The 25,725-nt window shown below is 41.0% G+C and overlaps 1 protein-coding gene across 3 annotated transcripts in view; it reads left to right on the forward strand.

Moving 5' to 3' along the window:
* The window catches only part of LOC126354402 (solute carrier family 22 member 7-like), a 68,644-nt gene that overhangs the window by 33,691 nt on the left and 9,228 nt on the right, over positions 1 to 25,725 (forward strand). For all 3 annotated transcript variants that reach the window (XM_050004011.1, XM_050004012.1, XM_050004013.1), the window contains exons 5-6: positions 5,918 to 6,086; positions 18,466 to 18,687. In XM_050004011.1, the coding sequence (XP_049859968.1) occupies positions 5,918 to 6,086; positions 18,466 to 18,687 (391 nt within the window). The remainder of the gene's footprint in view (positions 1 to 5,917; positions 6,087 to 18,465; positions 18,688 to 25,725) is intronic.

Here is a 25,725-nt window from a genome sequence, read left to right on the forward strand (position 1 = left end):
GCACTGAAGCGCCTAGAACCACACGACCACCGCTGCCGGCCTGCAATCAGCGACCTTGTTGCTTACGTTAAGATATAACAAATTGCCGAAATGCTATTGACATTTAATCGAAACAAATCCTTTAAAAAAAAGACACGTTTTTCATGAATCGTCAATGTGCCGTTTCCTTATCAGTCATTACTTTCACAATGCTTAGATGGAAATAACTAAGTACTAAATTATTTAAGCACCAATATGACATTCCCTGACATTTTGCTACAACAACCGCCCCATAATAACGATTTGTTCTCGAGACATTCAATGTGCTGGTGCTTAGAAAGAGCATATGTTCATAAGATGTAAGGTAAAACATAAAACCCACCGAATATCGGCTTCTACTAAACGGGACAAATACAACATAGCGTCTCGCTTTCTGCTTGTGACACACGGTGCATTCTTGCTTCCTACTGATTCTACTTTACGTGGCACGTTGTCTAAATATCGCAGAACTTATTTTGCGGTTCATGCGACGAAATGGTTCGTCAACATGAAACAGCAGAGTGTGACGTCACAGAACTCGTAGAGCGCCACGTCAGCTGTAGGTAACTTGTTCCCTGTGTCGACGACTTCAGTGATGCTGAGGGCACGTTCGGGTAATCAGCCGCCGTGACAAACAAGAGTAATGACCGACCTTCGAAAACCACAGGAAAAAATCGCTGTTACAGGAGCTGCAATGATTTTTAGTAAATTGTTTAGTAAAAGATCACCCAACATGTCACTGATGATAGATTGTTGTTGTTGTGGTCTTCAGTCCCAAGACTGATTTGATGCAACTTTCCACGCTAATCCTGTGCACGTCTCTGAATAACTACTGAGAACGCACTGCATTCCTTTAAGAAACTGCATTAGGATTCAGCAGTCTCGGGTGCCAGGTGGAATGGTGGACCCAAGGGGGTAACAACAGTAGCGTCGTTCACAGTTCAAGTAAGTGCAACACTTTCTTTAATAAAATACGCAGCAGGATTTGGCAAGACATTAAACCATATCAGCTTAGCGTGTCAGTGCTGTGACTGTGACGAATTATTGCAAGAAAATCTTACTACAATTGGTTAGCTTATTCCTCATAAAAGGAAGAACCTGCTACTTGAAATTAAGAATTATTTACGGCTGTTAAGTAAATGCGTTTAACAAAAGCAAACATACTCCAGAATCTTGAAAACTTTGCCTGAACAAATGAAAAGTGTAACTTTGAAAACTAAAAGAAAACAGCTGAATGAAGTGGCTTAGTAAAAATATCCAAGATTAAAGTTAACAACATTAAATAAGGTACAACAAAAATTCAATGTTTAAGCAAAATGCTTAGTTGACCAATGCTCTGTATGAACCCACAGTGACTTTGCAGTCATGTAGGACGCCAAAGCAACTGCAAGGGAAACAACGGCCGAATCCGTGAGGCATTAAAAGACCCACAGAGACGCGTGATAAATCATTTCATAACAAACGAGACAACGATGGCCTTAAATAACTGGCGTAAATGTTTCGTTATCTAGCACCAAAATTATATTTACAGTTTGGGAGAATTTTCCGGGAACTGTTGCTACTAATAAACAACTGGAGTAATTCGATCTGGAGAAAATGGCTTTTAGATGAGGGTTAGCAGTAGAGCCCTAGAAGCCCAATTTAACACAGTACTTATATTCAGGTCACAGTTCAGCGTCAACTATGAACACACGATCTAACAAGCGGACAGAAAGCGTAATTAATATGCTTGCTCAAAGCCACTTACACAGTTAACAAGAAAAGATTTCTAAATTTGTTGACTGAAAAATGACCCCCAATAAGACGGCCGTTACAGCCTTTACCGCAGTGCCAATTAGACAAGCAGAATAATTTAAACTCACAAATTCACTCAAGCAGCCGGTCGCTGTGGCCGAGCGGTTCTAGGCTCTTCAGTCCGGAACCGCGCTGCTGCTACGGTCGCAGACTCGAATCCTGCCTCGGACATGGATATGTGTGATGTCCTTAGGTTAGTTAAATAGTTCTTAGTCTACGGGACTCATGACCTCAGATGTTAAATCCCATAGTGCTTACAAGGGAACCTCCCCATCGCACCCCCCTCAGATTTATATGTTGGCACAGTGGATAGGCCTTGAAAAATTGAACACAGATCAATCGAGAAAACAGGAAGAAGTTGTGTGGAACTATGAAAAAAATAACCAAAATATACAAACTGAGTAGTCCATGCGCAAGATAGTTAACATCGAGGACAGTGTGAGCTCAGGAGCGCCGTGATCCCGTGGTTAGCGTGAGCAGCTGTGGAACGAGAGGGCCTTGGTTCAAGTTTTCCTCGAGTGAAAAGTTTATTTTTTTTTATTTTCAGACAATTATTATCTGTCCGTCTGTCCGTCCGATGCGAGGTAACTGCGATGTAGTATGGGGCGCTAGACATAAACAAACTGTGCGACTGTGAAACTGTTGCATTCATTTGTTGCAGTTTATGTGACAAACCCATTAGACCCAGAAGAAGGCCGCTGCAATCGTGGCCGAAACAGTGGTTTTTCTCGAGCAGCAGTAGTTTTTACATTATGACGCGGTACTATACCCAATAAACTTTTATGTCGTCTTTATGTTTTCATCCCTTTTTTTGGAGTGATTATCACTTCCACAAGAAAACCTAAATCGGGCAAGGTAGAGGAATCTTTTAATCCATTCGCCAAGTGTACAAGTTAGGTGGGTCGACAACATATTCCTGTCATGTGACGCACATGCCGTCACCAATGTCGTATATAATATATCAGACGTGTTTTCCTGTGGAGGAATCGGTTAACCTATGACCTTGCAATCAAATATTTTCGGTTCCCACTGGAGAGGCACGTCCTTTCGTCTACTAATTGCACGGTTTTGCGGTGCGGTAGCAAAAACATAGGCAGTACACTTATTACAGTGAACAGAAACGTCAATGAACGAACGGACAGATCATAACTTTGCGAAAATAAAGATAGTACAATTTTCACTCGAGGGAAGTCTTGAACCAAGGACCTCTCATTCTACAGCTGCTCACGATAACCACCAGACTACGGTACTGTTTAGCAGTTAACATCCTAATGTTGCCTATCATGCACATGGACTACTCAGTTTGTATATTTTGCTTATTTGTTTTGAAACGTCCCCTTTGAAAAATTGTACATGACTGTGGTTAAACTGACACTCAATATTTTTTAGCGCAACGCAATCTGACTTTTAATAATCCCTACAAAAGAATGGCGCTGACTAACATTAACCTATACCTTTCACAAATCACTTACCTCACCAAAAATCTTCGTTACTCGAACTACAGCAATACAGCGAGCGCCACTACTGCCAGCTAAATAAAAGATTCAAACTACGGAAGGTACTAACTACTGATAGGCATAGTTAGCAAATGAAAGATTTTGATAGATAACAAACAATGTATTTACCTTAATAGTCATAATATATATAGCAGTTCAAAACATCCAGTCTTACAAATTTCAAAACTCCGCCATCTCTCTCCCCACGTCCACCACTGCTGGCGGCTCACCTCCAACTGCGCAACGCTAATCACTGTTAACATCCAGCTGCCCAACCCTACAATGGCAGACAACAATGCGAACTAGCCACAGACTGCACACGGCACAGCCAGTGATTTTCATACAGAGCGCTATGTGGCGTTACCAATAAAAAAACTAAACAGCCTACATACATAGCCCCCATGCTCCCCACACAAAAAAATTACAAATTGTTTTGGGGAGTGGCCAATACAGATTTGAAAATTTTTTTTCATTATTACAGTAAGAAATATATCAAATGCACACACTTATTAATACAATGTTGGTCAAAAGCTAAAATTTTCTCACAGTGCATAAAAACTGTCCTGATCGTTCATCACAGTAAAATTGCAGTGTTTTTCTCAAAGTCTGAGCAATAAAAGAAATTGCACTTGGAAGCAGTGGATTTCTAAGCAGTCTTGAAGAAGTAGTGTTGTCCTTCCAACGGAAAGACAATGCTGACTCTTGACATGCAGACAGGTAATGGGCCACAACAGAGCAAACCCACAGCAGAGTCAGTCGAAGTTTTGAAGAATATTGGTATGTAGGTCATCACAGAGTAGACCCCTTGTAGTCCTGGTAGAGATTACGGTATTGGTGGGCCACCAGAGGTGCAGACCCACTACAGTCCTTGTAGAAATAATTATATTGGTGGGTCATCAAAGGTGTAGACCCACTGTAGTCCTTGTAGAGATGGCCAGCAGCCATCTGTTTGACTGTGCAGGCGCACAATCACCATTGAAGAGTCTTGCGGATAATATAGCAAATCAAAACCTAAACAGCCTACTTACAGTTTCATAGTTCCACACAACTTCTTCCTGTTTTCTCGATTGATCTGTGTTCCGTTTTTCAAGGCCTATCCACTGTGCCAACTTATAACTAAATCTGAGGGAGGTGCGATGGGGAAGTTCCCTTGTTAGAGCCAGTCACTAAGGCAGAATATAACTTACAATAATCGCAGACTTTGAACTATTCTGATAGAGCGCCTTGCTGCCGAACACACAACAAACGCACACAAGTTAACGACGGCGGCGAGGTTCATATTAAAGGTCAACGTTTTAATTCACTGGGGCAAGATTCAGACAGCCCTTTTGCGCCAAGGCACCAACAGTCCACATCGTAAACCGACCACTCGCATCTGGAAGGGGATGGCCGCAAATCTACGTTTGACGTTCTCCCTTATCAGATTACTGCTCTAGACGTAGCTCGGCAGGCACAAACAGAGCACGCGGCTCTGTCACTGTCGCTTTCCCGGAGTTTCAAAACACCCGCCTGCTCCAACAGGCTCACGGCTTCGTTAACAAACAGCACAGCGCTCCAAATCCACTTGCTTCAGCCGTGGTCCTTCCTCCAACCTTTCACCACGTGGAGCCCACGTTCCAACTACCAGGGTTCCCCCGTCGCCCCACGGAGGCGCGTTCTGACAAAGATGGCCACGCAGCGGCACAGCTGACAATCGAGGGATCAAAGCTAACAGCACGTCTCTACAACAGAAACTAGATCGATTTGAACCTCCTACTGTATTCATTCCTTGGCTCTCCTCTACTATTTTAACCCTTTACCGGCCATCGAGCCTCAGAGGCCTGTCCGTGATATTTCTATTATTCCTAACATTTGTCATTTTTAGTAGAACTTTATGGTCAGCAGTGTCAGTGGCCTTTGACAGATCTAAAAATATACCTGAGAGACGTTCATCGTTGTCTAATTAATGTACTATTACTTTCTTGACCTCTGCCATACCTACTGAGAAGATATCCGCAATGGCTGCTGCAAGTGTTCTTTATTAGTAGGATACCGTCACAATATGCGACAGTGAATCCTATATCACTTCAATCGAAAGACTCTCTTCTTCCCTCATACTTAATTGGATTGGCGGTTCTTTCCGTACGATGTAAGTCTGAAACTACCTACATGTACAGTAATTAAAATTATGTGGAGAAATATCAGTATGCTGCTGAGCAGAGCCACGGCGGTCCTGGATCCAGATGGCCTTCCTGCGACCTCTCAGCTTTTGAGATTTCAGTTACTCAATATACCTCTTAAGCAAGTTTCACAAAAGTTGCTCCTACTGATTGGACCCTCAGAATTTGTTTATTAGTGATCAGCTACCATCGATTACAGCATTCCTTTTCCACTTTTCCTCTCAGACAAAGTAGGCTACTGTAGATTTCATTAAAATGCGAACTTCTTACCGAGGTTTTCTCATGCTTACATTAACTTAGGTCTAAAAAAGACGCATAAAAGAAATTTAATTTCTTAACCAGTTTCGGGCACTACATCGCGAAATACATTTCCTGTTTATGGTTTACGTGTTTATGCATCTAACAACAGAGAATGAATCAAACGACTGTATTGAAATTTTTGTTTTACAGGTATCGAATTGGCTGGAATGAAACATCGCTCGTATGTGAACTTTTTAGCAATTGCGTCTTACTGTATTGGAAGCATTGGTATGGGGTTAATAGCCTGGACTCTGAGAAACTGGGTTCATTTCGTCCTTGCTGCCTCGGTTCCTTGCTTCATTCCTTTGCTACTTCACAGGTAAATTATAGTGTAAGAAAGTAATCGGACGAGTTCCTACTCCATTTTGCGATCAAAAGCTCAGTATTGTCTATGTATTAAGTATGATTTTAGAAGGAAACGCGGCTACAGTCCATCTTGTTTTAAATTGAAGGGTATCTATCGATGAAAGATCTGGTTGAGGTCGGTGCTCGTGATGAAGGTGTCCATAGAGATGAGGTATCTATCAACAAGAAAGGAAAGAAGTCGGTATCTCGATGTACATGAAAGAAAAACCTTTGATGTTTACATGAACTGTGTTGCCGAATCTGCACATTTATGATAGTTAAATAAATATTAAATAAATAACGTGGCCATTTTTATCTGTTTGCACAATGTAAGTATGCGATGGAATATGTAAGCATGTGCCCTGGTAAAAATATCACGTTTATTCTAGAACAGATTAACAAACTAATAAGCTAAAGAACTAATAAATGGATGATGATTGCTGTTCTTCATAGCATTCTTGTCTGAGTTACAAATTTACATTTACAATTGCGTCTTACAGACCCCACCACAATTTATCATTAATTATTAATTATGGAAGAGTCAGAGGAATCTTTCAATGGTGACATTCCCGTACATAAACACATATAATAGATATTAAGGACAAATATAAGAATAAAGAGAAAACTTCAGCTGTATGCACGTGATTGGTAAACGGTCGTTCGCCTGGCTTGAATGCACGCAGCAAATGAACAAGAATTCATCGACAAGAAAAAAACTGTTAAGAGCTGCACCGTAGAAGAAATTCTGAAACTAATTTGGAAATTTTACCCAGAGAAGCAGTAACTTAAGGCTCTCAGATCCGTACTTAACACGTGCTGAGACAACAAAGGCATGTGGAAACTAGATTCCGAACTCAAATCGAAATTAGTGACGTTTCATCAATCTATTCAGTTATGCTATGATCGCGAGATCACCAACGAACTAAATCAGACCGAACTGAGAAGATACATCACGAGTCCACCTGTCTGAACTGAGGTAGAGCAAAACAATGTCTTGCACGGGTGGCCAAAAGCAACCGGTTACAACGTTCAAAAGTTAACCTGAAAAATTTCGTGTACCGCTCAACGAGCAATGAGCGATGAGATCAAGGTGTTAATTTTGACTGGAAGTGAAATCTACACAAATAAGATATTGAATTAACTATGAATAGGTACACTCACACTTAGTCGGTGTCGCCCACCTCAGGTCTCCAACACTACCGAGCGAACTGTTTTGGGACTCACGTGTCGCGTTCCTTCAAAAGTGGTCAGAGAGCTCCCTATTGTGCGCTGCCAACCTGTACAAGAGCTTCTTCCAAGACAAACAGAAAACTCTTTGCAACGTCGAGTGTGGTTTATAGTGTTGGCTATTTTGTCACAGTAGCAGACTACTTTTACTCCCACAGATCTAGATACTGAAATTAGCCTTGTACACTCTCATTCACGCTTTTCATTCATCAGTTGAGACGAAGAAAGGATGTATATACTGACATACTGCACATAGATGCATTAAATATGCGTGTGGGCCTCCGATAACCACCAAATATTAGTAAAATGTGAGATGAAGTAAAGGTAATGTACTTTGTCTCCACGACATGCACACTCAGCTGCTCAGTCTTTTTTAGTTTGCCTCCAGAATTGTGGTGCCAGAGGTGGGCACATTAAGTTAAATCTTAATCAAAATGATGAAGAGGCTCATGTAGAGTCCCTTCAAAATGACGAGTAACTATTTTGAAACACAAAGGCATGAACATTTTGCTGCGGACTAATGGTTACCAAATACTCCAAAAAGCGATGCGATAAGTGATATCAACAGAAATTTTATGTCTAAACGATTGTAATCCTCGGGTTTTCTCTCAGTTTTATAGATCGATCTAAGTAAAATTAAACAAATAAGAGCCAACAATAACAGTAGCGTTTCGTATTTTCTACAAATAAAGAAGATTAACTGAGCTGCTAAACTAAAAAAAATCGTTACTGTATCGGCTATTTGTATTTCAACGTAAATTTGGTAGTTTTAAAATCACGACTGACGAGTAGAAAACATTACTCTACGCCAACTACAATCACATCATTAAATTTGCTACCATCACCTTGCTTCCAATTATTATTGCTAGAGTCATCCCATCAATTTCTCCAGATACATTCCTAAAACTGAACTAAGGGTTAAATTTAAAAAGTTTTCCAATTTGAAATAAATCAAAGTTATGGCGTTTGAGATTCTACAGTATTGTATTTTATGAGTTGTTGCCTTCTGCCGTCCAATGCACACAATATCGGCAGTCAGTGTCACCAAGGTGTCTTCTATGACAAAGCATGCTCCTAGTTGTACTGGATCTGCAGTTCGAAAGAAGAGGCTTTTACATCCCCATATCGATATCCAAATATAAATTTTTCATGGTTCCCCTGAATCACTCAAGAGATTAGAAGGGCTGTCCATCGCTCTCCAAGTACCCAACACTCCTTTACAATACAGCTTTAAACTGCAGTCTTATCCCTCTTCACGAAAGAATGACACGGATGACTGGGTTGACGTGCATAGCTACTTCGTTTCCTCGTGGCTACATTACTGACCAGGATTGCAGCATTTGGAAGTCCACAAGGAGGCTGGCGGTTATTGGTAATGGATTTCGATCATTAAAATTGTTTTTTATTTTATTTATATATTTCATCAGGCCTCTTACTGCTTTGTCGAAAACTAAGTTTAGTGGTTGAAGCTACTTGAAGAAGGACTGGCAGTCCATGTAATCACCTGAGTAATTTACGGAAACCATAGAAGTACATAAGTGTGGATGACCAGACGCGGATGTGAACGCCTCTTTTCCCGAATGTGAATCAAATGGTAGCAAGCCCTGCATTGTGTGAGCTGACTTTGAAGTGCTGTAGAAACCAGAATTAGGGTAGCAGGGTACTTAAATTGCGTCCAACTACTGCTTTGGCTAGTGTTACATTCTTTCGGGTACAACCAACGGCGATCAAAGATTGACAGGGACTGTTCTTGTTGGTGTGGATGCAGGTATAACTCACCATAGAGTGTAAACAGCTGGAAGCAGTGCTGTGAGAGGTCGAGAGACTGTTAGACCACTGCCCTGAGCAACAGCGGTGTTGAATAACCTGAAACGAATGCATTGTCACCTCTGGAGCACATGGCGTCGCCTGCAATCACTGACGTCGTTGCGCGTTCTAATTCGCTTGTCCTCGCAGGTCGACGTTTACCTGACAGTGAATGGCAAACAGTGACGAAGTCGCAGATCTCTGGACGTACCCCGAAAGTGGGTACTAAACGCAGGGCTGTCCCCTTATACCTCAAAAAGTGATTTGAAGAATTGCCCACAGCTAAAAGGACATCTGAGCCAGCACTGGACGCTTCATATGTTGAGACTGGGCAGATCTTCCTCAAAGGTCCAAGTCAGTGCTTGCCACTTGGAGCATCATCGTTACACGGGTACTGATGCCCCTTGTGGAAGTTACAGGAAGGTTTGGGAAGAAAGGCTAATGCCTACTATATCTGCTTCTCAGGCGATCTCGTGCAAGATGTTGTGGCTGTGCCGGGAGCGATTGAAACCACTGTATACACTCACTTGCAAATCGAATTACGGCTGCCGCCTCAGTTTATAGGTCATATCCATTTTCTACAGACAGCTCGCTACTTTGATGAAGACAGCCAGTCGTGACTGTGGAGTGGAAGCACATCTAGCATTTTGCATCATCGTTCCCAAGAGCGATAGTGATCCTCTGGTATGGACCCATATGGAAGGCTTAAAGAAGTGTCAGGCGAGTGTGTCATCATCTTGGATGCGGATTTCTCGGCCTCCTCTGCTGGTTGGAAAACTGTAGATCAGGTGTATATAGACAAGGGACTCCTCGTGTGGCGTCCATATCTGGGTGATTCTGACCGGGAAGAGTATCAGTTCCCACCAAGTGCTTGGGAGGGAAAGCTACTTAAACCAAACGTCAGTAACAAACGTACGCGGGGGGGAGTCGGAATTGATGAAGGTAGATAAAAATTACTTGAGAACTGATGACTCTTTTCAAAATCCTTAGAGCGAGATTGCCTGGATAGAATGGTCCTTGAGGGAAAGCCATTGGACAGTAGATTTACAAAACACTTATTAACATCATTTAAGGGACATACGTTGGTACTTAAAGCATTCAACAGAATTACTTACATCATGATTCCAAATCATAAATTAAAAAAGAAAGTTGGCGGCACTAAGTCACATAACAGTTATCAACAAAACTAGCAAAATTTCTTTACTTTGAGGCACTAGCCACACATTTTTTTTAAAGAACGAGGTAATAACAACGTACAATAACATCTTGATCTAAAGCCAATGGGTACAGCTTCAGATTGGCGAAGCGACTACCCAAGACAAAACCAACACCCGTTAGTGCAAGTGACTAGATAATAAGTATGCACTACAGTGGTTGCGCAACGCCAAACAGTAAATATTTTAAAATGTATAGTTTAACTGAGCAACGTTTGTGGACTACAAAACATGGGCTCTAGCCACTACAACAGACTATGCGAAGTTTAAAGATAATTTGCTTAAGACAAATAAAAGTTTTACCCCAAAATTGCATGAACACGAAAACTAGTCCTTAGGAACTAACGACCTAAAATTTAAATCTCAAATGTATCAACTTTCCAAAATGACCTGCGATCAAAGCCTTTTCAAATTACAGAACACATGACCAATAGTGAACCACATTTTTAGATACGAACTGTAAATAACTTAAACTTTAGGCACTAGCCCTCCTTGAAATTTTCCCCAGAGCAGCCCAAATCTATGGCACGAAGTAGCTATTTAAAATGCGGCACGAGCCAGTTTGAACTACAAGTTAATAGGCCTTATTTCCTTAAGCCCTATTACGTAGGTAAAAAAAGTAAAGACGTTTGTAATCAACAACCACATCGAGCAACACGAAAACTGTAGGTTCTCTTAAAATTTAACACTCAATTTGTTTGAGTTTTCGTCTTTAAGGAGTATGATGTTCCATTTTGAGCTCAACAACACAATTAATTAACACGACCATTCTTTGTTCCTTTTAAAATTTAACCACTTTCATTTGCGCCTTAGGTGCTTGTCATCCAGGAGAATCATCCACAACTTTAATGTTGGAAATGATGAAACAAGAATACATTATCACTAACAGTACCTTGGGTCGACAGCTATCCTTTCAGCAGACGGTTTACCTGCGCGTTTTGCTCTCAGCATAGAAACGGGCCGTCGGTAAGCAAAGGTAATCAGCTGATAACGTTATGCAACCACCATACTCAAGACGTTTCGTTGCTTGCATATAAACTTCCTGCTTCTTCAACAGATAACACAAAGTAACACTAATTAACACTGGAACATGAAAAACAGCTATCCCCCACACTTGTCAAAGCACTAACAAAATGTTCAACATGCACTTAAGGTGGGACATCGAAATAGAACACATTAACAAATCAAACACTCGTCGTGCCCTCGCAGTCGAACACATGCATGTCAATGGCCCGCTTTCGGCGTTCTTTGGTACGTCAAAACAACTGCCGAATACCGACTGCCAAAGCGCGGCGTCCATCGCACGTCATTCCGTCTGACCTCCTTATACGAAACCTCTCCCATTGACGGCCCACAGCTCACTGTTCAAGCGTACGGGCAGAGGGCTTTTCCTATGCTCGGTAGGATTACGACCTCTGAAGTTAGCCGCTTCGATACAGCTACACAGTCGATTGACAGGTCTAGTCGATTCGCACGAATCAGAAATTTTAAATTCTGATTTGAATGTATATAGCAGAGAGAGACTGAACGTGCTTCTTTCAGTAAAATATGCGTCAAAATCTAGTTATATTCCGAATGTGAAATCATCTGGGCAAAGATTAGCGTTAAACATAGGTCAAACATCGGCGTCACATACTGTCTGTGGAATAGTATCGGCGGCTCGTGCGAGGGATAGCTTGGAGAATATTTCGCATAAGTTTACTGGTCGTGTTTTATTATTGGGTGGAAATTTCAACTTGGCTATTGACAGAGAGACTCAAGTGAATAATACAGGTTGCAGGAATAGGGAATCATTTGCAATTCTTCTAAATGCCTTATTCGAAAATCACTTTCAGCGGCCAATCGTGAGCCAACTCGTGAAAATGACCTATTACAGCTCCATGTCAACAAGAGGCCCGTCTCATCGACTCAGTTAACGTAGACCAGGTATTCAGGGGTCAAACGACTGTCACTCTATGTGGCTGTAAGTAGAAATTTAAAGAAAGATAACAAGATGTTTCTGCTGAAAAGGAGCACAAGAAACAGGTTGCAGGCTAACTAAGTGATAAACACGGAAATGTCATACTCAGCTCCGACAACGCATCAGTGGGCCAGATTCAAGAGTATTTTAGGGGCTAGGGGTCCTCTAATGGGTAGGTGAAGGCGAATCCAGACTCTTTCGGCCTGGTAGCAGGTGACTCATTGTCGTATAATCAATCGTCTGTGGTAGCGTCACTCAGTTCGCCCCATTAGCGGAATGACTTTGTGTGGTAGATATTCCCAGTCAGTGGAAGAATAGCTTCAGGTAGTGGCACTGCCGCCAAGCACTTTTACGCCTCCACTTTTACGCCTCTTACAAGGCAGACTTCAAAACTACGGAAAAAGACGGAAGCGAAAACTTATGGGGAGTGAACCTCTACTTCAGGATCTGGCTGGTGACACCAGTTGATGACGGATGTCGAACGAATGCCCTGCTGGCCAGCATCACTACATTCTTTCTCCCTTAAAGAATTCGATCCTCCGATTTCCATGCTGTGGTTGAACCTGTCACTATTTTATTTTTCACACATTTCATATTGAACATACGTTTATCCTCTAGTTAGCTCTCTATTCACATTGATGTCCGCCACCTTAGCTGTGTGCTAAAGTGTTTGCCTACCATGCAGTGGGCCCCATTTCGATTCCTGGCTGGCTTGGACATTTTCTGCGCTTGTGGTGTGGGTGTTGCGTTGTCGACCTCCTCATTTCATAATCACCAATCCACAAGTCGCCCAGTATGGGATCACCTTAAGTAAGACTTGCAACCAGGCAGCTGAACCTCCCCAGGTGAAGCCTCCCAGCCAACGATGCCAAACGATCACTTTTTTTTTATTCACATTGATCAAACTATCAAATATTCGCAGAGACATGTTTGGATTTTTCAGTTTTTATTCCATTTCTCCATTAGTGCTGACATACAAATAGTTAGTAAAGGCCTGTATGTCTAAGGCCAATGATGGAGGTATCTTGTTGACTCTGCACTTGTGGTAGTAATAAACATTGCCTATCACAACCAAGACTAAGTGTATGGCTGATGCTTAACTCCCTAATGTAAGGCATCACTATTGACGTTCTCTTCAGTATTGCCTTACATGATCCCATAATTATTCCACTGAAATTTGTTTCTTTTGAGCTGTTGTGATTTGACCCAGAGAGACAACAAGTCTTGAGTTCAAACTGGTGGTTGGATATGTTAGGTTTTCACTAGCAAAGAATCTCAAAAAGATCTAGTAGGTAATGTAGTCACTACATAGTGTTTCGTGTTGTGGTTCGCACTATGGCTGAAATTACATTCAGTATACTCCCACATCAATGATGGCCTATTCTCTGAAATCTCAAGAAGAAGATCTAGTAGGTAACATAGTCAATAGGTGGTGTTTCGTGTTGTGGTTCCCACTATGGCTGAATTTTGAGTCAATGTGTTCCCACATATACGGTAGTTTCTACAGTACAGGGCATTGGTAATTGTCTTCTGTACCTGATGTCTCAAAATTCTGTAAAGCTACAGATGGGTGATTTGCATAATTCACTAGCATTTTCTACTCCGGCATCACCTCATAGGCTGACAATACTGTACTCTGAAGCAACTCCAAGCTGTAAGGCCGTTCCTACTTACCTATGGCAGCAAATTATCCTTTTCCCGATTAGTTTGACAGTGTTGTACACTTGCCTGTAACTTCTAAATTCACAGGAGCTAGTATAATTGTTTCATCTGTTCTCACATAAAATTAGATCCAGATTGGTTATCATGCTTCTCAGTGTCCCACACTTCATGATCCATTGGTAAACCATTGTGTGTACTACTGCCTCTGCTTGTAGATTGATAAAAAACACAGCCTGAAAAGGGGTCAAAAAAGGGTTTTAACATACTTATTACCTGCTGATGTTCACATGAAGGGCCCAAGAATAACCATACCAATCATTCAGAACAGTTGTTGCCCTCCAGTAATCTCTCAAATGGTACCCACTGATGCCTAAGTTCTGTTCCTTGTGCGCAGAGCACACCATTCATTACATACTGTCCCATATCCTGTTTGTATCAGCAACAACAGTAGTTCTCAGCGAAACATTGTTCCATTGATCATCACCCTATACACCTTACTAAGCTCATTACATCTACTTCCTGGTACCATTGTATGTTATCCAAACTTGGTTTTTATATAAAGTACCACTTCTCAATATACAAATGTGTTTGTGTTCCAAACTGCTTACAGTCTGGATCTGTGCCCTATTCCATTCATCGGGAAAAATTACAGCATGATTTGTTGTTCACACTTTATGACTAAGGCCATCAGTGTTACCATGTGCTCTCCTGAGACAGCGTATCACTTGAAAGTCAAACTCTGTAAGCTGATATACTCATTGAGTTAAGTGCTAATTTCATCCTTCAGGACCATAAGTCATTTTAATGCTGCATGATACATTACAGCCAATGGCCTTGTCACAGTGGTAATACCGGTTTCCGTCAGATCACCAGAGTTAAGTGCTGTCAGGCTGGGTAGAACTTGGATGGGTGGCCATCTGGTCTGCTTAGTGTGGTTGCAAATAGGATGCATTCAGCCCTTGTGAGGCAACCTGAGTAGCTACTTGATGGAGAAGTAGCAGCTCGAGTCTTGTAGACTGACATATGGTCAGGAGAGCAGTGTACTGACCACGTGCCCCTCCATATTCGCATACAGTGACGCCTGTGGGCTGAGGATGACATAGCAGCTGGTCGGTATCATTGGCCTTTACAAGGCCTATTCAGTAAGAGTTTTAGTGATACATACAGGTAACAATAGAAATATGTGGTATCATAAATCAGGCTGAGTATCATTCTTTCCATAGTGAAATAATTATTCTCCACCTTATTTACTTGCCTGGAAACACAGATGGTCAGGTACTCTCTTCCTCCTATTTCTTTCCTAGCATTGCAGCAATATTTCAACTGCCTGCAAAAGATTGGGTGGGATAAGTGTTAAGTAAGTTCTTCAGCCACACAAAAGCTTGCAAGCAAATTGGTGTCTAATGAAACTTCATCCTCTTCTTCAACAAATGTATGCAGGGTCTTGCTGATTCCACTATTTCAGGCTCAAGTTCCCTGTAATAGTTATCCAAATCTACAAAGCGCCGATTCCTTTTCTGCATTGTGAATATGAAATTCCCATATGGCTTGTACAAGTGGAGGCTCTGTTTGCATATCAATCTGGCGATGATGTGGCATACTCATCAGACTTATTTTAAGATGAAACAGCACATTCCAAATTTTCTGTTGCCTGGAATGATCAGAACCAACTAAACCCATTCTTAACTTACCATGTTCTCTTGGATATCCATGGAAAGCACTATAATACCATCCAAATAACCATACACTGCCTTTGGTTCAGGTTTCATAGCACAAAATCTCAAAATATAGTAGGTTTTGGAATGTCATCAGCTTGATTGACATTTGCTCGTACTGGTAATGAGTGGATCGATTTTGTAGGTGATCTTGGGTCGATTCTCCACTGATACTTCCAAGTCACAGTACACACTTTGCAAATCTAAAGTTGAAAAATTTCGGCGTTTCCCCAGGCTTTCTAAAGTTTTCGTGATATTCGATTCTGGTTATGTTTCTGTGACTGCCTGGTCATGAAAATACTGACAGTCACAATGAAACTGGTATGTCTAGGTCATAGCATTCTCTTCTTGGTTCCAATTACTGATGATACTCCAAGAGCTGATTTCTTTCTTCTACAATTTCAACACTGAGCTGCTGATTCATAAACTCTTTCATGACCCAGTATGGTTTCTTGTTTATCAGCAGCTTATTACCAGTGGTAATCATCTGTTGCATTACTGGAGTTTCTGGCAGAGGTCTTGAAGATGAGATGACTCTGTATATTTTTGTTACAGTCTTTCCATTTCCTCCATATCACTTCTCTGGTGATGTGACACTTTCTTCCAGAGTATGACCAAATTGACAGAGTATCCTGATTTAGATTACTGTACTTTCTGCTCTCTACCCTACTCTTCCATTTCCAGTGCATCATGATCCCTTATAATCGATTTGCAAGGTAGAAGGAAGCAATAAACATCTGACACATAATGCAGGGGACTAGGATTGTGTAGTGGGTAGGCGATGGTGAATCCTGACAGATGAAGTTTGGTAACAGGTGATTTGCTTACTTGGTTCAATCTACAATGAAGACCCTGCTCCAACGTTCGGCAAAAAGGGTGGGTATCCAAACCAAATTCCTCTGTGTTGACATATTGTAGTATAGTCATCTCAATGAGCATAGCTTAGAAGCGGAGTGACCTCGTTTGGTAGACTTTCCTACTTGGCAGTGGGGTTGTCAGGTACTAGTACAATGGTCAGGCACTACTACATTGGTAGCAAACAGGCGAGAGGCCTGTTCCAAATGTGGTAACTGACAAAAGGCATGACTCCCAGAGAGCGAAACCTGGCTTCGGAATCTGGCTAACAGCACTTGAGAATAGTGCAGATGATGTGGATCAGATTGGGAAGGTCTCAGGTTGGCCATCAACCCATCAGTTCTAAGGCTGGACCCTGATGCAGGCAGTTCATAGGATGGTGAATAATGGCAGAATGCTATGCAAGAGGATTACTGTAAAAACTTGGTCTGGCCAGCACTGCTACATTATGTTACACCTTTGATATGCATGTATCAAGCAAAGTTGTGAGGGATGCAAGACCTTCTGTAGTGTGACAACTCTGTTGAAAGACGTTCCAAGGTAATAAAGCGGCCATGGCAAAATTGCCAAAGCTCTCTTTCCTCCTTCCCTGTTCCTAACCTCACAAAACTACTTCCCTCCAAATTATTTGATGCAGATTTAGCATTTTTGATAGTTTCTTAAGGGGGTTTAATAACACTCAGTCATTTTTGAAGAATATTATTAATTGAATGTACTGATGAAAAAAAGCTGCATATAACAAACTAAATGTATCATTTTTATTCTAAGAAAGTTGAAAGTAGGACAAAGTCTGTAACTTTTTGTTTATGGCAGCAACTGTACATTAGTTGTGTGATGTATAGTAGAGAAGACGTTTTATATGTTCCCCATAAGTGATCAATACTTCACAGATTACATATTCCCGACGTACTATAGGTGAAAGAGCGACAAATACAGTGCTGAGAAAGTACATGTTTGTGTCTACAGTCGCATTTTATTTATTGTGCCCAGTGATTACTGATTTTGAGCGCACAGTACCATCCTCAGTCCATTTCGTTTCACGTAGCCGTCAGCTTAGTTAGATGTTTGGCACACCTCCTTTGGGAAAAAGTGTGACGACTGTGGGCCGGGCGATGGCCTGAGAACAGTACAGCGTTCCGAACTTGGTAGCCCTTAGAAATAATTTGCGACTGTAGTACGTTTTTTACTACCTAAATTACTAATTGAGCACAATCGTGTACGATACAGAAGTATAAGGAAAAGGGCTCCAGTTAATGGGGAAATATTCCATTGTAGCAGTTTGGTTTTTCTTATTATTTTATTTTGCATTACCTTGCTTGCAGCGAAATCAACCCATTCATTATGCCATTGAAATAAATTTTAACAGCAGTGTCGGATTTTGTGAACAGGATAACTAATCTGACGGCCTGCTTGTGCCTATGGTTGACCTTACGTAGTTACTTTATTACCGTTAAATTGCTAAATACGGCTTCACAAGACGAAGCCGTTACTGGAGTTATCTTAAGACTCCTTACAGCTGTTTCGGTGTAGTGATAAACTTCCCTTAACTCTTACTCATACCCTCAACATGTCCAAATGTGAAGCCGATTCAGTGCTCTTTACTAGATCTTTTACCTTAAACTTGAAAGTAGCTAGTTCGTAGAGTAGCTCCACTGCATCAACTGACTTCGTATCTGAAGCTTTCTGGATATTAGAAAGTTTCTTCGTTTTTTACTATTTCGTTTAATCAAAGCTACAGGTTTAATACTTAATGAAAACGAACCAACGATCCTACAATTTTATTTCAGCTGGGATTATTTATTACATACGTTATTTATTTATTTGAGATGATCATTGGCATTTGCTTCAAATGTATTGGAAGGGAATGTTGTAATCGTGTTTACTTTTTTATTTATTTACGTTTTTGTTCTTTAGGTATTTACCCGAGAGTCCTAGATGGCTACTAAGCAAAGGGCGTCCTGATGAGGCGCTGAAGATTCTCGAACGTGTGGCGGCAACAAATGGAAAGCCGTTACCTCCTGATACCACAATGAAGCTTAAATTTTTGTGTCATCAAAGAACTCCCAATATGGGAATAATAAACATCTTAACGAACAGGAACCTTTTCAAAAACACAATTCTTCTTGTGATTAGCAGGTAACAGAAATTAAATCATAGTATTTTACATTCAGCTTAAAGGACAGTAATTACTTTAAATTATTATTGATTTCGTTTTACCTATTACTTCTTTCCGAAATGAAAGGCATAGAAGCAAATATGCATAACTTAAAAAGGGTTAACGTCATTACCATTGTTTTAAAAGGAACCGCTGCACTAAGAAACTACGATTTCAGTGTAGCAGGTTATGAATTGTGCACACGTAATGACGCATTTTTTATCACAGTGATATAGTTAGTTCTTAAAGTTAATCTTACTCCTTTTGTCAAATTTATTATGAATAATCAAAATTTTTTAGAAGTTAACTTCGCTTGTTTTGCTAGATAGTAAATTTGATGCAAGCCGGTATCAGACTACCTTCATTTCAAACAACAGCCTCATATTTTTGTCTTATAGGATCCAGTTATAAAACTGGTTGTAAAGGGAAGCTTGGCGCTGTGGAGGAGGTGCATGATGAGTTGTCAGAGTCAGTGGTTTCCTCCTAACAACGGACAGAGCCTACGCATCACAGATTTCGTCCATATTTATTGCATATGCAGGGGTTGGCGAGATATGAAAGTAACACAAGCGAGAGCTCCATAGGGCCAAGACTTTAGAAAAAAAAAATATCATTGTTGCGTTAGGTCGAGTGAGGCATGACCCAGTTATTTTAATGTAGTTTGCGGACATCGCTTGGTGCAGCGGATTGAAAACAGTCCGGTAACCCGTGCATCGTGGGGTCGAAACGCTATTTTACATTTTTTTCGTTGCTTACACTGCAACAATCAAAATGTGGGGACTTAGCAACAACTTATATATTTGTTTTACTGATATGATGAAGCCCTACATGGAAGACACCAATTTCTTCTTTTAATAGCCTTGTGGGTGTGGTGGTGGTGGTGGTGGGAGGGGGGGGAGGTAATCGAATCCACATTTATGCTACGAGAGTTTTTGAGATGAAGAAGAATTGCCATCGAGCAGTATTAAACTGATTCTGCCGTATGCTCTCCGCTAGTGCAACACTTCCATGTCTGTTTTTATCATCAGGTAGAGAATATGATCAGAGAACTTCATAGCTGCTCTTATATCATAGAAGGAGGAAAAGAAAGTGCGTCCACAGAACATCACCAGCTATTCTCATTAATGTTTGGGGAAATGACGCACTACACCTGGTTATGTGGCAAACTGTGGGATGAGAGAGAAGCTTCTGCCTCTCTATAGAAACTTTGAAACAACCATATATTTGTAAAAATGCGGCGTTTGTATCACATACCGAGAAAGTTACTGCTTTCCCCTGTTTTTACAATGAATATCACCTCAGCATGAGTAAATCATCAACTGTAAAATAATAAAAGTATGTAATTGTGTTTACGAAATTCTCTTGTACGCCTTACAATACCTTCCTGGAAAATTTAGTTCAAATCCCAAGTTTTTCTTCCTGTTTTCCTTTCCGTGTTTTTTTGCGAAAATATTTTATAAAATGCATGAGAGGCAATTGCTGACTTTATTTATATTTTATTCCGACCTATTTCATTTATAAACCATGTTCATCGTCGTCGAAAGATTAATATGCAGCCGATATTACACATCAAAGCTAAAAGTATTGTTCATTTCGAACATTATAGGTATGCTAGCTGTGTGAAGAGGAACTAACTGACCAGCTAGGGTTCGTTCTCTTCAGTTAGTTGTTCTTCACACAGATATCATCCTGTAATATACGAAATGAATGGTACTTTTAGCTCTGATGTGCAATGTTGACTGCAGATTCATCTTTCGAGACCACGGAAGTGGTTTATGAACGAAACCGGTCACAATAAAACATCAAGAAGTCAGCATTTGTGTGTCATGAAATCTGCCTAAACGAGATGTTTCATGAAAATATTAGTAAACGTAACATTTATGTGCACTGCAAGTAAAGTAAAAATTGAAAACAAAAATTAAAATTGGAAAAGTTCCCTCATACTGACAAAAGCCCTCTATCCTCGGATTCTCGTTGTGCACTGTTTGTCAACACCAAACACTGCGAGTAAACTACGCTAAGTTAAGTGATTCATGCCGCACTTGATCTGAGTCAAAAAATGCAATTTTTTCCTAAACGCTCGTACATTGGAGCTTCCACTATATATCTGGCCAAATCCTGCATATACCATAATTTTGGACCAATTTGTGATGTCAGTCCCCTTTTCAGTAAAGCTTGAGTCCCGACCTCGAGCACTATGGCAGTCTGTGGAAACAGCGACTTACGCCACGCCAGCTGAAGAACTGACCAGCGAACCTTCCCGAGTGTGCCATGACAGGGTAGCTCGGCGCCGATCTCACCTGGCTGAGGGACGGGTATACATGTAGATGTAGTGTAGATAACCAGCCGTCAGGGCCGCTTCAGGATACGGCAACAAAGTCAAATTACTGAAATACTGCAGCACTTTGACCAGCGGTCATCAAAGCTGCGGCCCGAATGAAGTGTGCGTGCGGTCCACGGTTAACGGTCGTATTTTGTAGCGCTATGCATCCAGCCACTAACGGCTGTATCCAGAAATGTCAGCTAACATTGAGAACTTTTTAAGAAAGTAGTTTTCCTGCTCACAATCAGCAACAAATAAAGAAATACATAGAGAATAATATTTTAAGATGTTCTTTATTTGTTGTTATCAGCTACGAGTCAAGTGAAGTTGGCCGTTTACATCAGGGGCAGAGCCGTTAACAAGCCTCACTGCTCCTTAGAGGATATGAGTGGGGGATGTTTTACTGTTTATATCTCGTTGCTAACAACTCATGCCAGTGTGTGCCTCGTACGGATCAGATGCAATAATACAAATTTCAAACGGAAGTGAAATGCGATTTTGAAGTGCCTGTGTTATTCTGAATTAAAATGCAAAGATCCTCAGAACACGCATGCATGTCGGAAAGAACTGGAACTGCGGCGCTTATAGCCGGTATGGAATACATTAATGCATGCACGTCCAAGGAACATTTCGGGTATAGCAGTTCGGAGTAACATAGGCATTCGACTATTGTATTTATCCGCCGACACCGGGCAAGCGACTTCCAAGTAAAATGTCTCCCCTGAACGGGAATCTACATAACGAGTGTGACGGTGCAGGTTGTAGACACATGGTTGACGACATATGGTAGTTTGGGTCTGGCCTTGAGTTGTGCTTGGGTAGCCAAATGGTAAGGCGACCGCCAGCAATTAGCGGGAAATACGGGTTCGGGCAAGGTCCTTCACAAATTTTCATTATCGTCATTCCATTTTACAGCTGATGGTTGTCCATATTCGCAAATGCGAATACATTCTATGGAAGCAAAATGCAGTCGTCAATGCGCATTATAGAGACGGCCATCTTAAAAAGCGACACATATTTGTGGTAAGGAATGTGGAATTAATAAACCTGTTGTAATGCAACGCAATGAGTAGAAGAAAAATTACATTCAAAGCATTTAGTAAATGTTTGTGATCGAGTTGCATAATCCATAACAAATTTAAATATAAGTACTATTACTGTTGTGAATCAATTAATCAACTGCTCACACAACAACAATTCTTTAGGCAATTACAGTGTCACACCTTTGGGGGTCTCTTGGTTGGCAACATTATGAAACAGAAGAGTCGACACGAAGTGTTTCGAATGCTGCCGACTTCTGCCGATCAGTACTTGGGGGCCAGCAGCCAACTTATTGCGCCTTTTCTATAGCTAGTCTGTTGGAGGCTCATAACACACTAATTCGCATAAGTTACCATTCAGTAATGAAATCGGTACATATGCAGCCAGACAGACCGCTCCACAATGTCAGTGTTGGCTCTTGAATAGAAACGACTGGCAACCACTGATTTAGACGATGTCTCCAGGCTGAATACACGAGAAGATTACAAACCTCTCTCATTCTGTAAGAAAGGAAATGAAAATAATAACTTAATTTATCTAGACACTTATCAGAACTACTACATCTTTCAGTACTACATAATATTTTAGTTTCCTCTTTTATCTTTAGATAAATGTGGGCCACTGAAAGAGTGCCATTGTTGTGGTCTTCAGTCCAAAGACTGATCTGCTACAGCTCGTGACGACAGTCTATCCTGTGCAAACCTGTTCGTCTCCGAATAACTGCTGCAACCTACTTTCATTTCAACCTACTTATTGAATTCATCGCTTGGTCTCTCTCTACAATTTTTACCCCCAAAACTTCCCTTCAGTATTAATTTCATGATTCCGTGGTGTATTAGAATGAGTCCTATCAACCAACTAATTGTTTCATTCAAAATGTACCACAAATTTCTTTTCTTGACAGATCTATTCACTACTCCCTAGTTAGTCACGTGATATACCCATCCAAGCATTCTTCTGTAGCATCACAATTCAGTACCTTACATTCCTTTCTCGTTTGAACTTCTTACAGTCCACGTCCTACTTCAGCTCAAAGCTACACTCCAAATACCTTCAGACAACACTTTGTAACAGGCAGGTCTATATTATATATTAAGAAATTCCTGTTTTTAAGAAATGTTTTCCATACTATTGCCAAACTCTACTTCGGCTATCATTAGTTGTTTCAATGTTCAAATGACACAACTCATCTACGTCTTTTAGAGTCTCATTTCCTAATTAGTACCTCAGAATCGTCTGATTTAATTCTACTACACTCCGTTACCATTGTTTTTCTTTGTTTGACTTTCATCATAATAAATCTTTCTTCAAGACAATCTTATTCGTTCTCCGTCGGCTTTAATTCCGTTTCTAAGTTTCTCTTTCATTTTCTTTAGTACTTTCTCACTGTGTAGATTCAATAATATCAGGATCAGACTACAAACCTGTATCGACTATCGATCAAAATTCAAATGGTTCAAATGGCTCTGAGCACTATGAGACTTAACTTCTGAGGTCATCAGTCCCCTAGAACTTAGAACTAATTAAACCTAACTAACCTAATGACATCACACAACACCCAGTCATCACGACGCAGAGAAAATCCCTGACCCCGTCGGGAATGGAACCCGGGAACACGGGCGCGGGAAGCGAGAACGCTACCGCACGACCACGAGGATAGAGTGAGGATGAAAGAGGGAGCAGTAGAAGTTTGGAGTATATACAAAACCAGTAACGCTGTTACTTATCTGGTGCAAATGTAATTCTTGCCTTTCAAACACTATAAATTTTTCTATAGATATCAGTGACTATGATGACTGAAATTGTTCAGATTGTTGCAAATTATACGTGTTGTCTGCAATAAAACGAACCTTTCAGGCTACATGTATGTGTTTACTTCTCCCGTGTGGTATATCAGAAATTCTTTAAGAGAATATTTGCTGTCTCACAAAATACAGCAATTCGAATTAGTTTAATACGAGAACTAAATGCTATAACCACTACAGCGTTTACTACATGTCGTTGGTAGTCATGTCATCATCGTATCACGTGGAACATAGGTATTGCGTAGATATACATTTACACCGATTTTAGACCCTGTAATTCCAAAGTAACTCCTACTTTTCTGTCTTTGGCAAATAAAATGAGTATGAGAGAGCGTACTGTATTTCGATTGACAATCCAAATTGAAGTCTCTCTTAATTACACTGCCGGAAAAAATTCGTACACCTGGAATGAGGTCGTAGAGTTTGATCCGATGACGACATATGACACCTGAGCTATAGTGGATTTACTGATAACGATTTCAGCTGCGTCCACTAACAGATAGCGTAGTAGCATAACTACCAGCCCGCCATTGTGTCTACACTTCAAGAGGAGATGATCACAGTCAGAAGGCTCAGTGTGGTGCAAACGTGTGAAGCAAGCAGCAAGCAATCCGCAGGGACGCACAGCCAACTGAGGTCGCATTGTGCCCTTTTGAGTGGTGGGAGGGTCATTTCGGAAAATTGCCAGACAAGCTGGACGTGCTGCGTCAGCTGTGCAACGGCGCTAGTATCAGTGGTCACGTTAACATTTTCACACCCATAGACGAGGTTCTGGAAGTCCACGCAGCACAGACGTCCGCCAAGGGCAGCACTGGCAGATCGTACAGAAACAACAGCACGGATGAGACGGCATGTGAGCCCAGACGTGTCAACACGAACTTTATCGAAACAGTCGTTAGCAGTGGGACTATCGTCACCTCCAGCCCGTCTTCCGCTCACGACACAGCATCGACGAGCACGGCTCGACTGCTGCCATCAGAGGATCACTTGGAAAATGGATCGACGCGCCGTGGTCTTCAGCGATGAAAGCAGATTCTGCCTCCACCCAAGTCATGGTTATTTGCGCATACGACAGAGACCTGGTGAGTGCTCTCTCGTAGAGTGCATTTTTCAAAGACACTCTGACCCCACTCCACGCCATATGGTCTGGGGTACCATAAGCTACAACTGTAGTTCTCCTTTGATGTTTCTGCAGGCCTGAATTGTCGCCCATGGAGAGTACACTGCGTACTAACGGATGTTTCAGCATCTGTCGACACCTGGAATCTCAGAATTGTTTGTGCTATTGGTCTGTAAATGTAAACTTTTCATGTACTCCATTTGCACTGTTGCAACAATAAATCTTCAGTGAATTGGAAACGTCTAAGAGGGGGGACTAATTTTTTGTCGGCAGTATATTTTGTATGAATTTCTTATGTAGAATGTTACACAGTTGACAGCATGTTATATAAATTTCACAGCTGTTGTTACCTGCAATAATTTCATTTCATTTGTATTTCAGGTTTACCTTTGTGCATGTTAATACAAGTACATATGACCAGTATCAGTAGTTGGATGATTAATGTAATGTTGATGATCACAAGTGTGCTTTTGTTGGATAGGTACTTGTGTATGGGACAATATTTTCATAGTGTCAACAATGCTTGCAACAGATAAACACCAAAATACATTAAAAATAATAGTAGCAATGAAACAGATTTTCAGTGGAATAAATAGTTTAAGTATCCACATATTGGTGTAGACAGATTTCATTTAAACTACACAAACGGTTCTGCTAACTTTTTCTCTTCCTAGTTTAATTCCAAACTTTGTGTTACCAACTTTGGTCTTTAGATTCACTTCTACCACCT

The sequence above is a fragment of the Schistocerca gregaria genome, chromosome 3, assembly GCF_023897955.1.
Source record: "Schistocerca gregaria isolate iqSchGreg1 chromosome 3, iqSchGreg1.2, whole genome shotgun sequence".
NCBI lineage: Eukaryota > Metazoa > Arthropoda > Insecta > Orthoptera > Acrididae > Schistocerca > Schistocerca gregaria.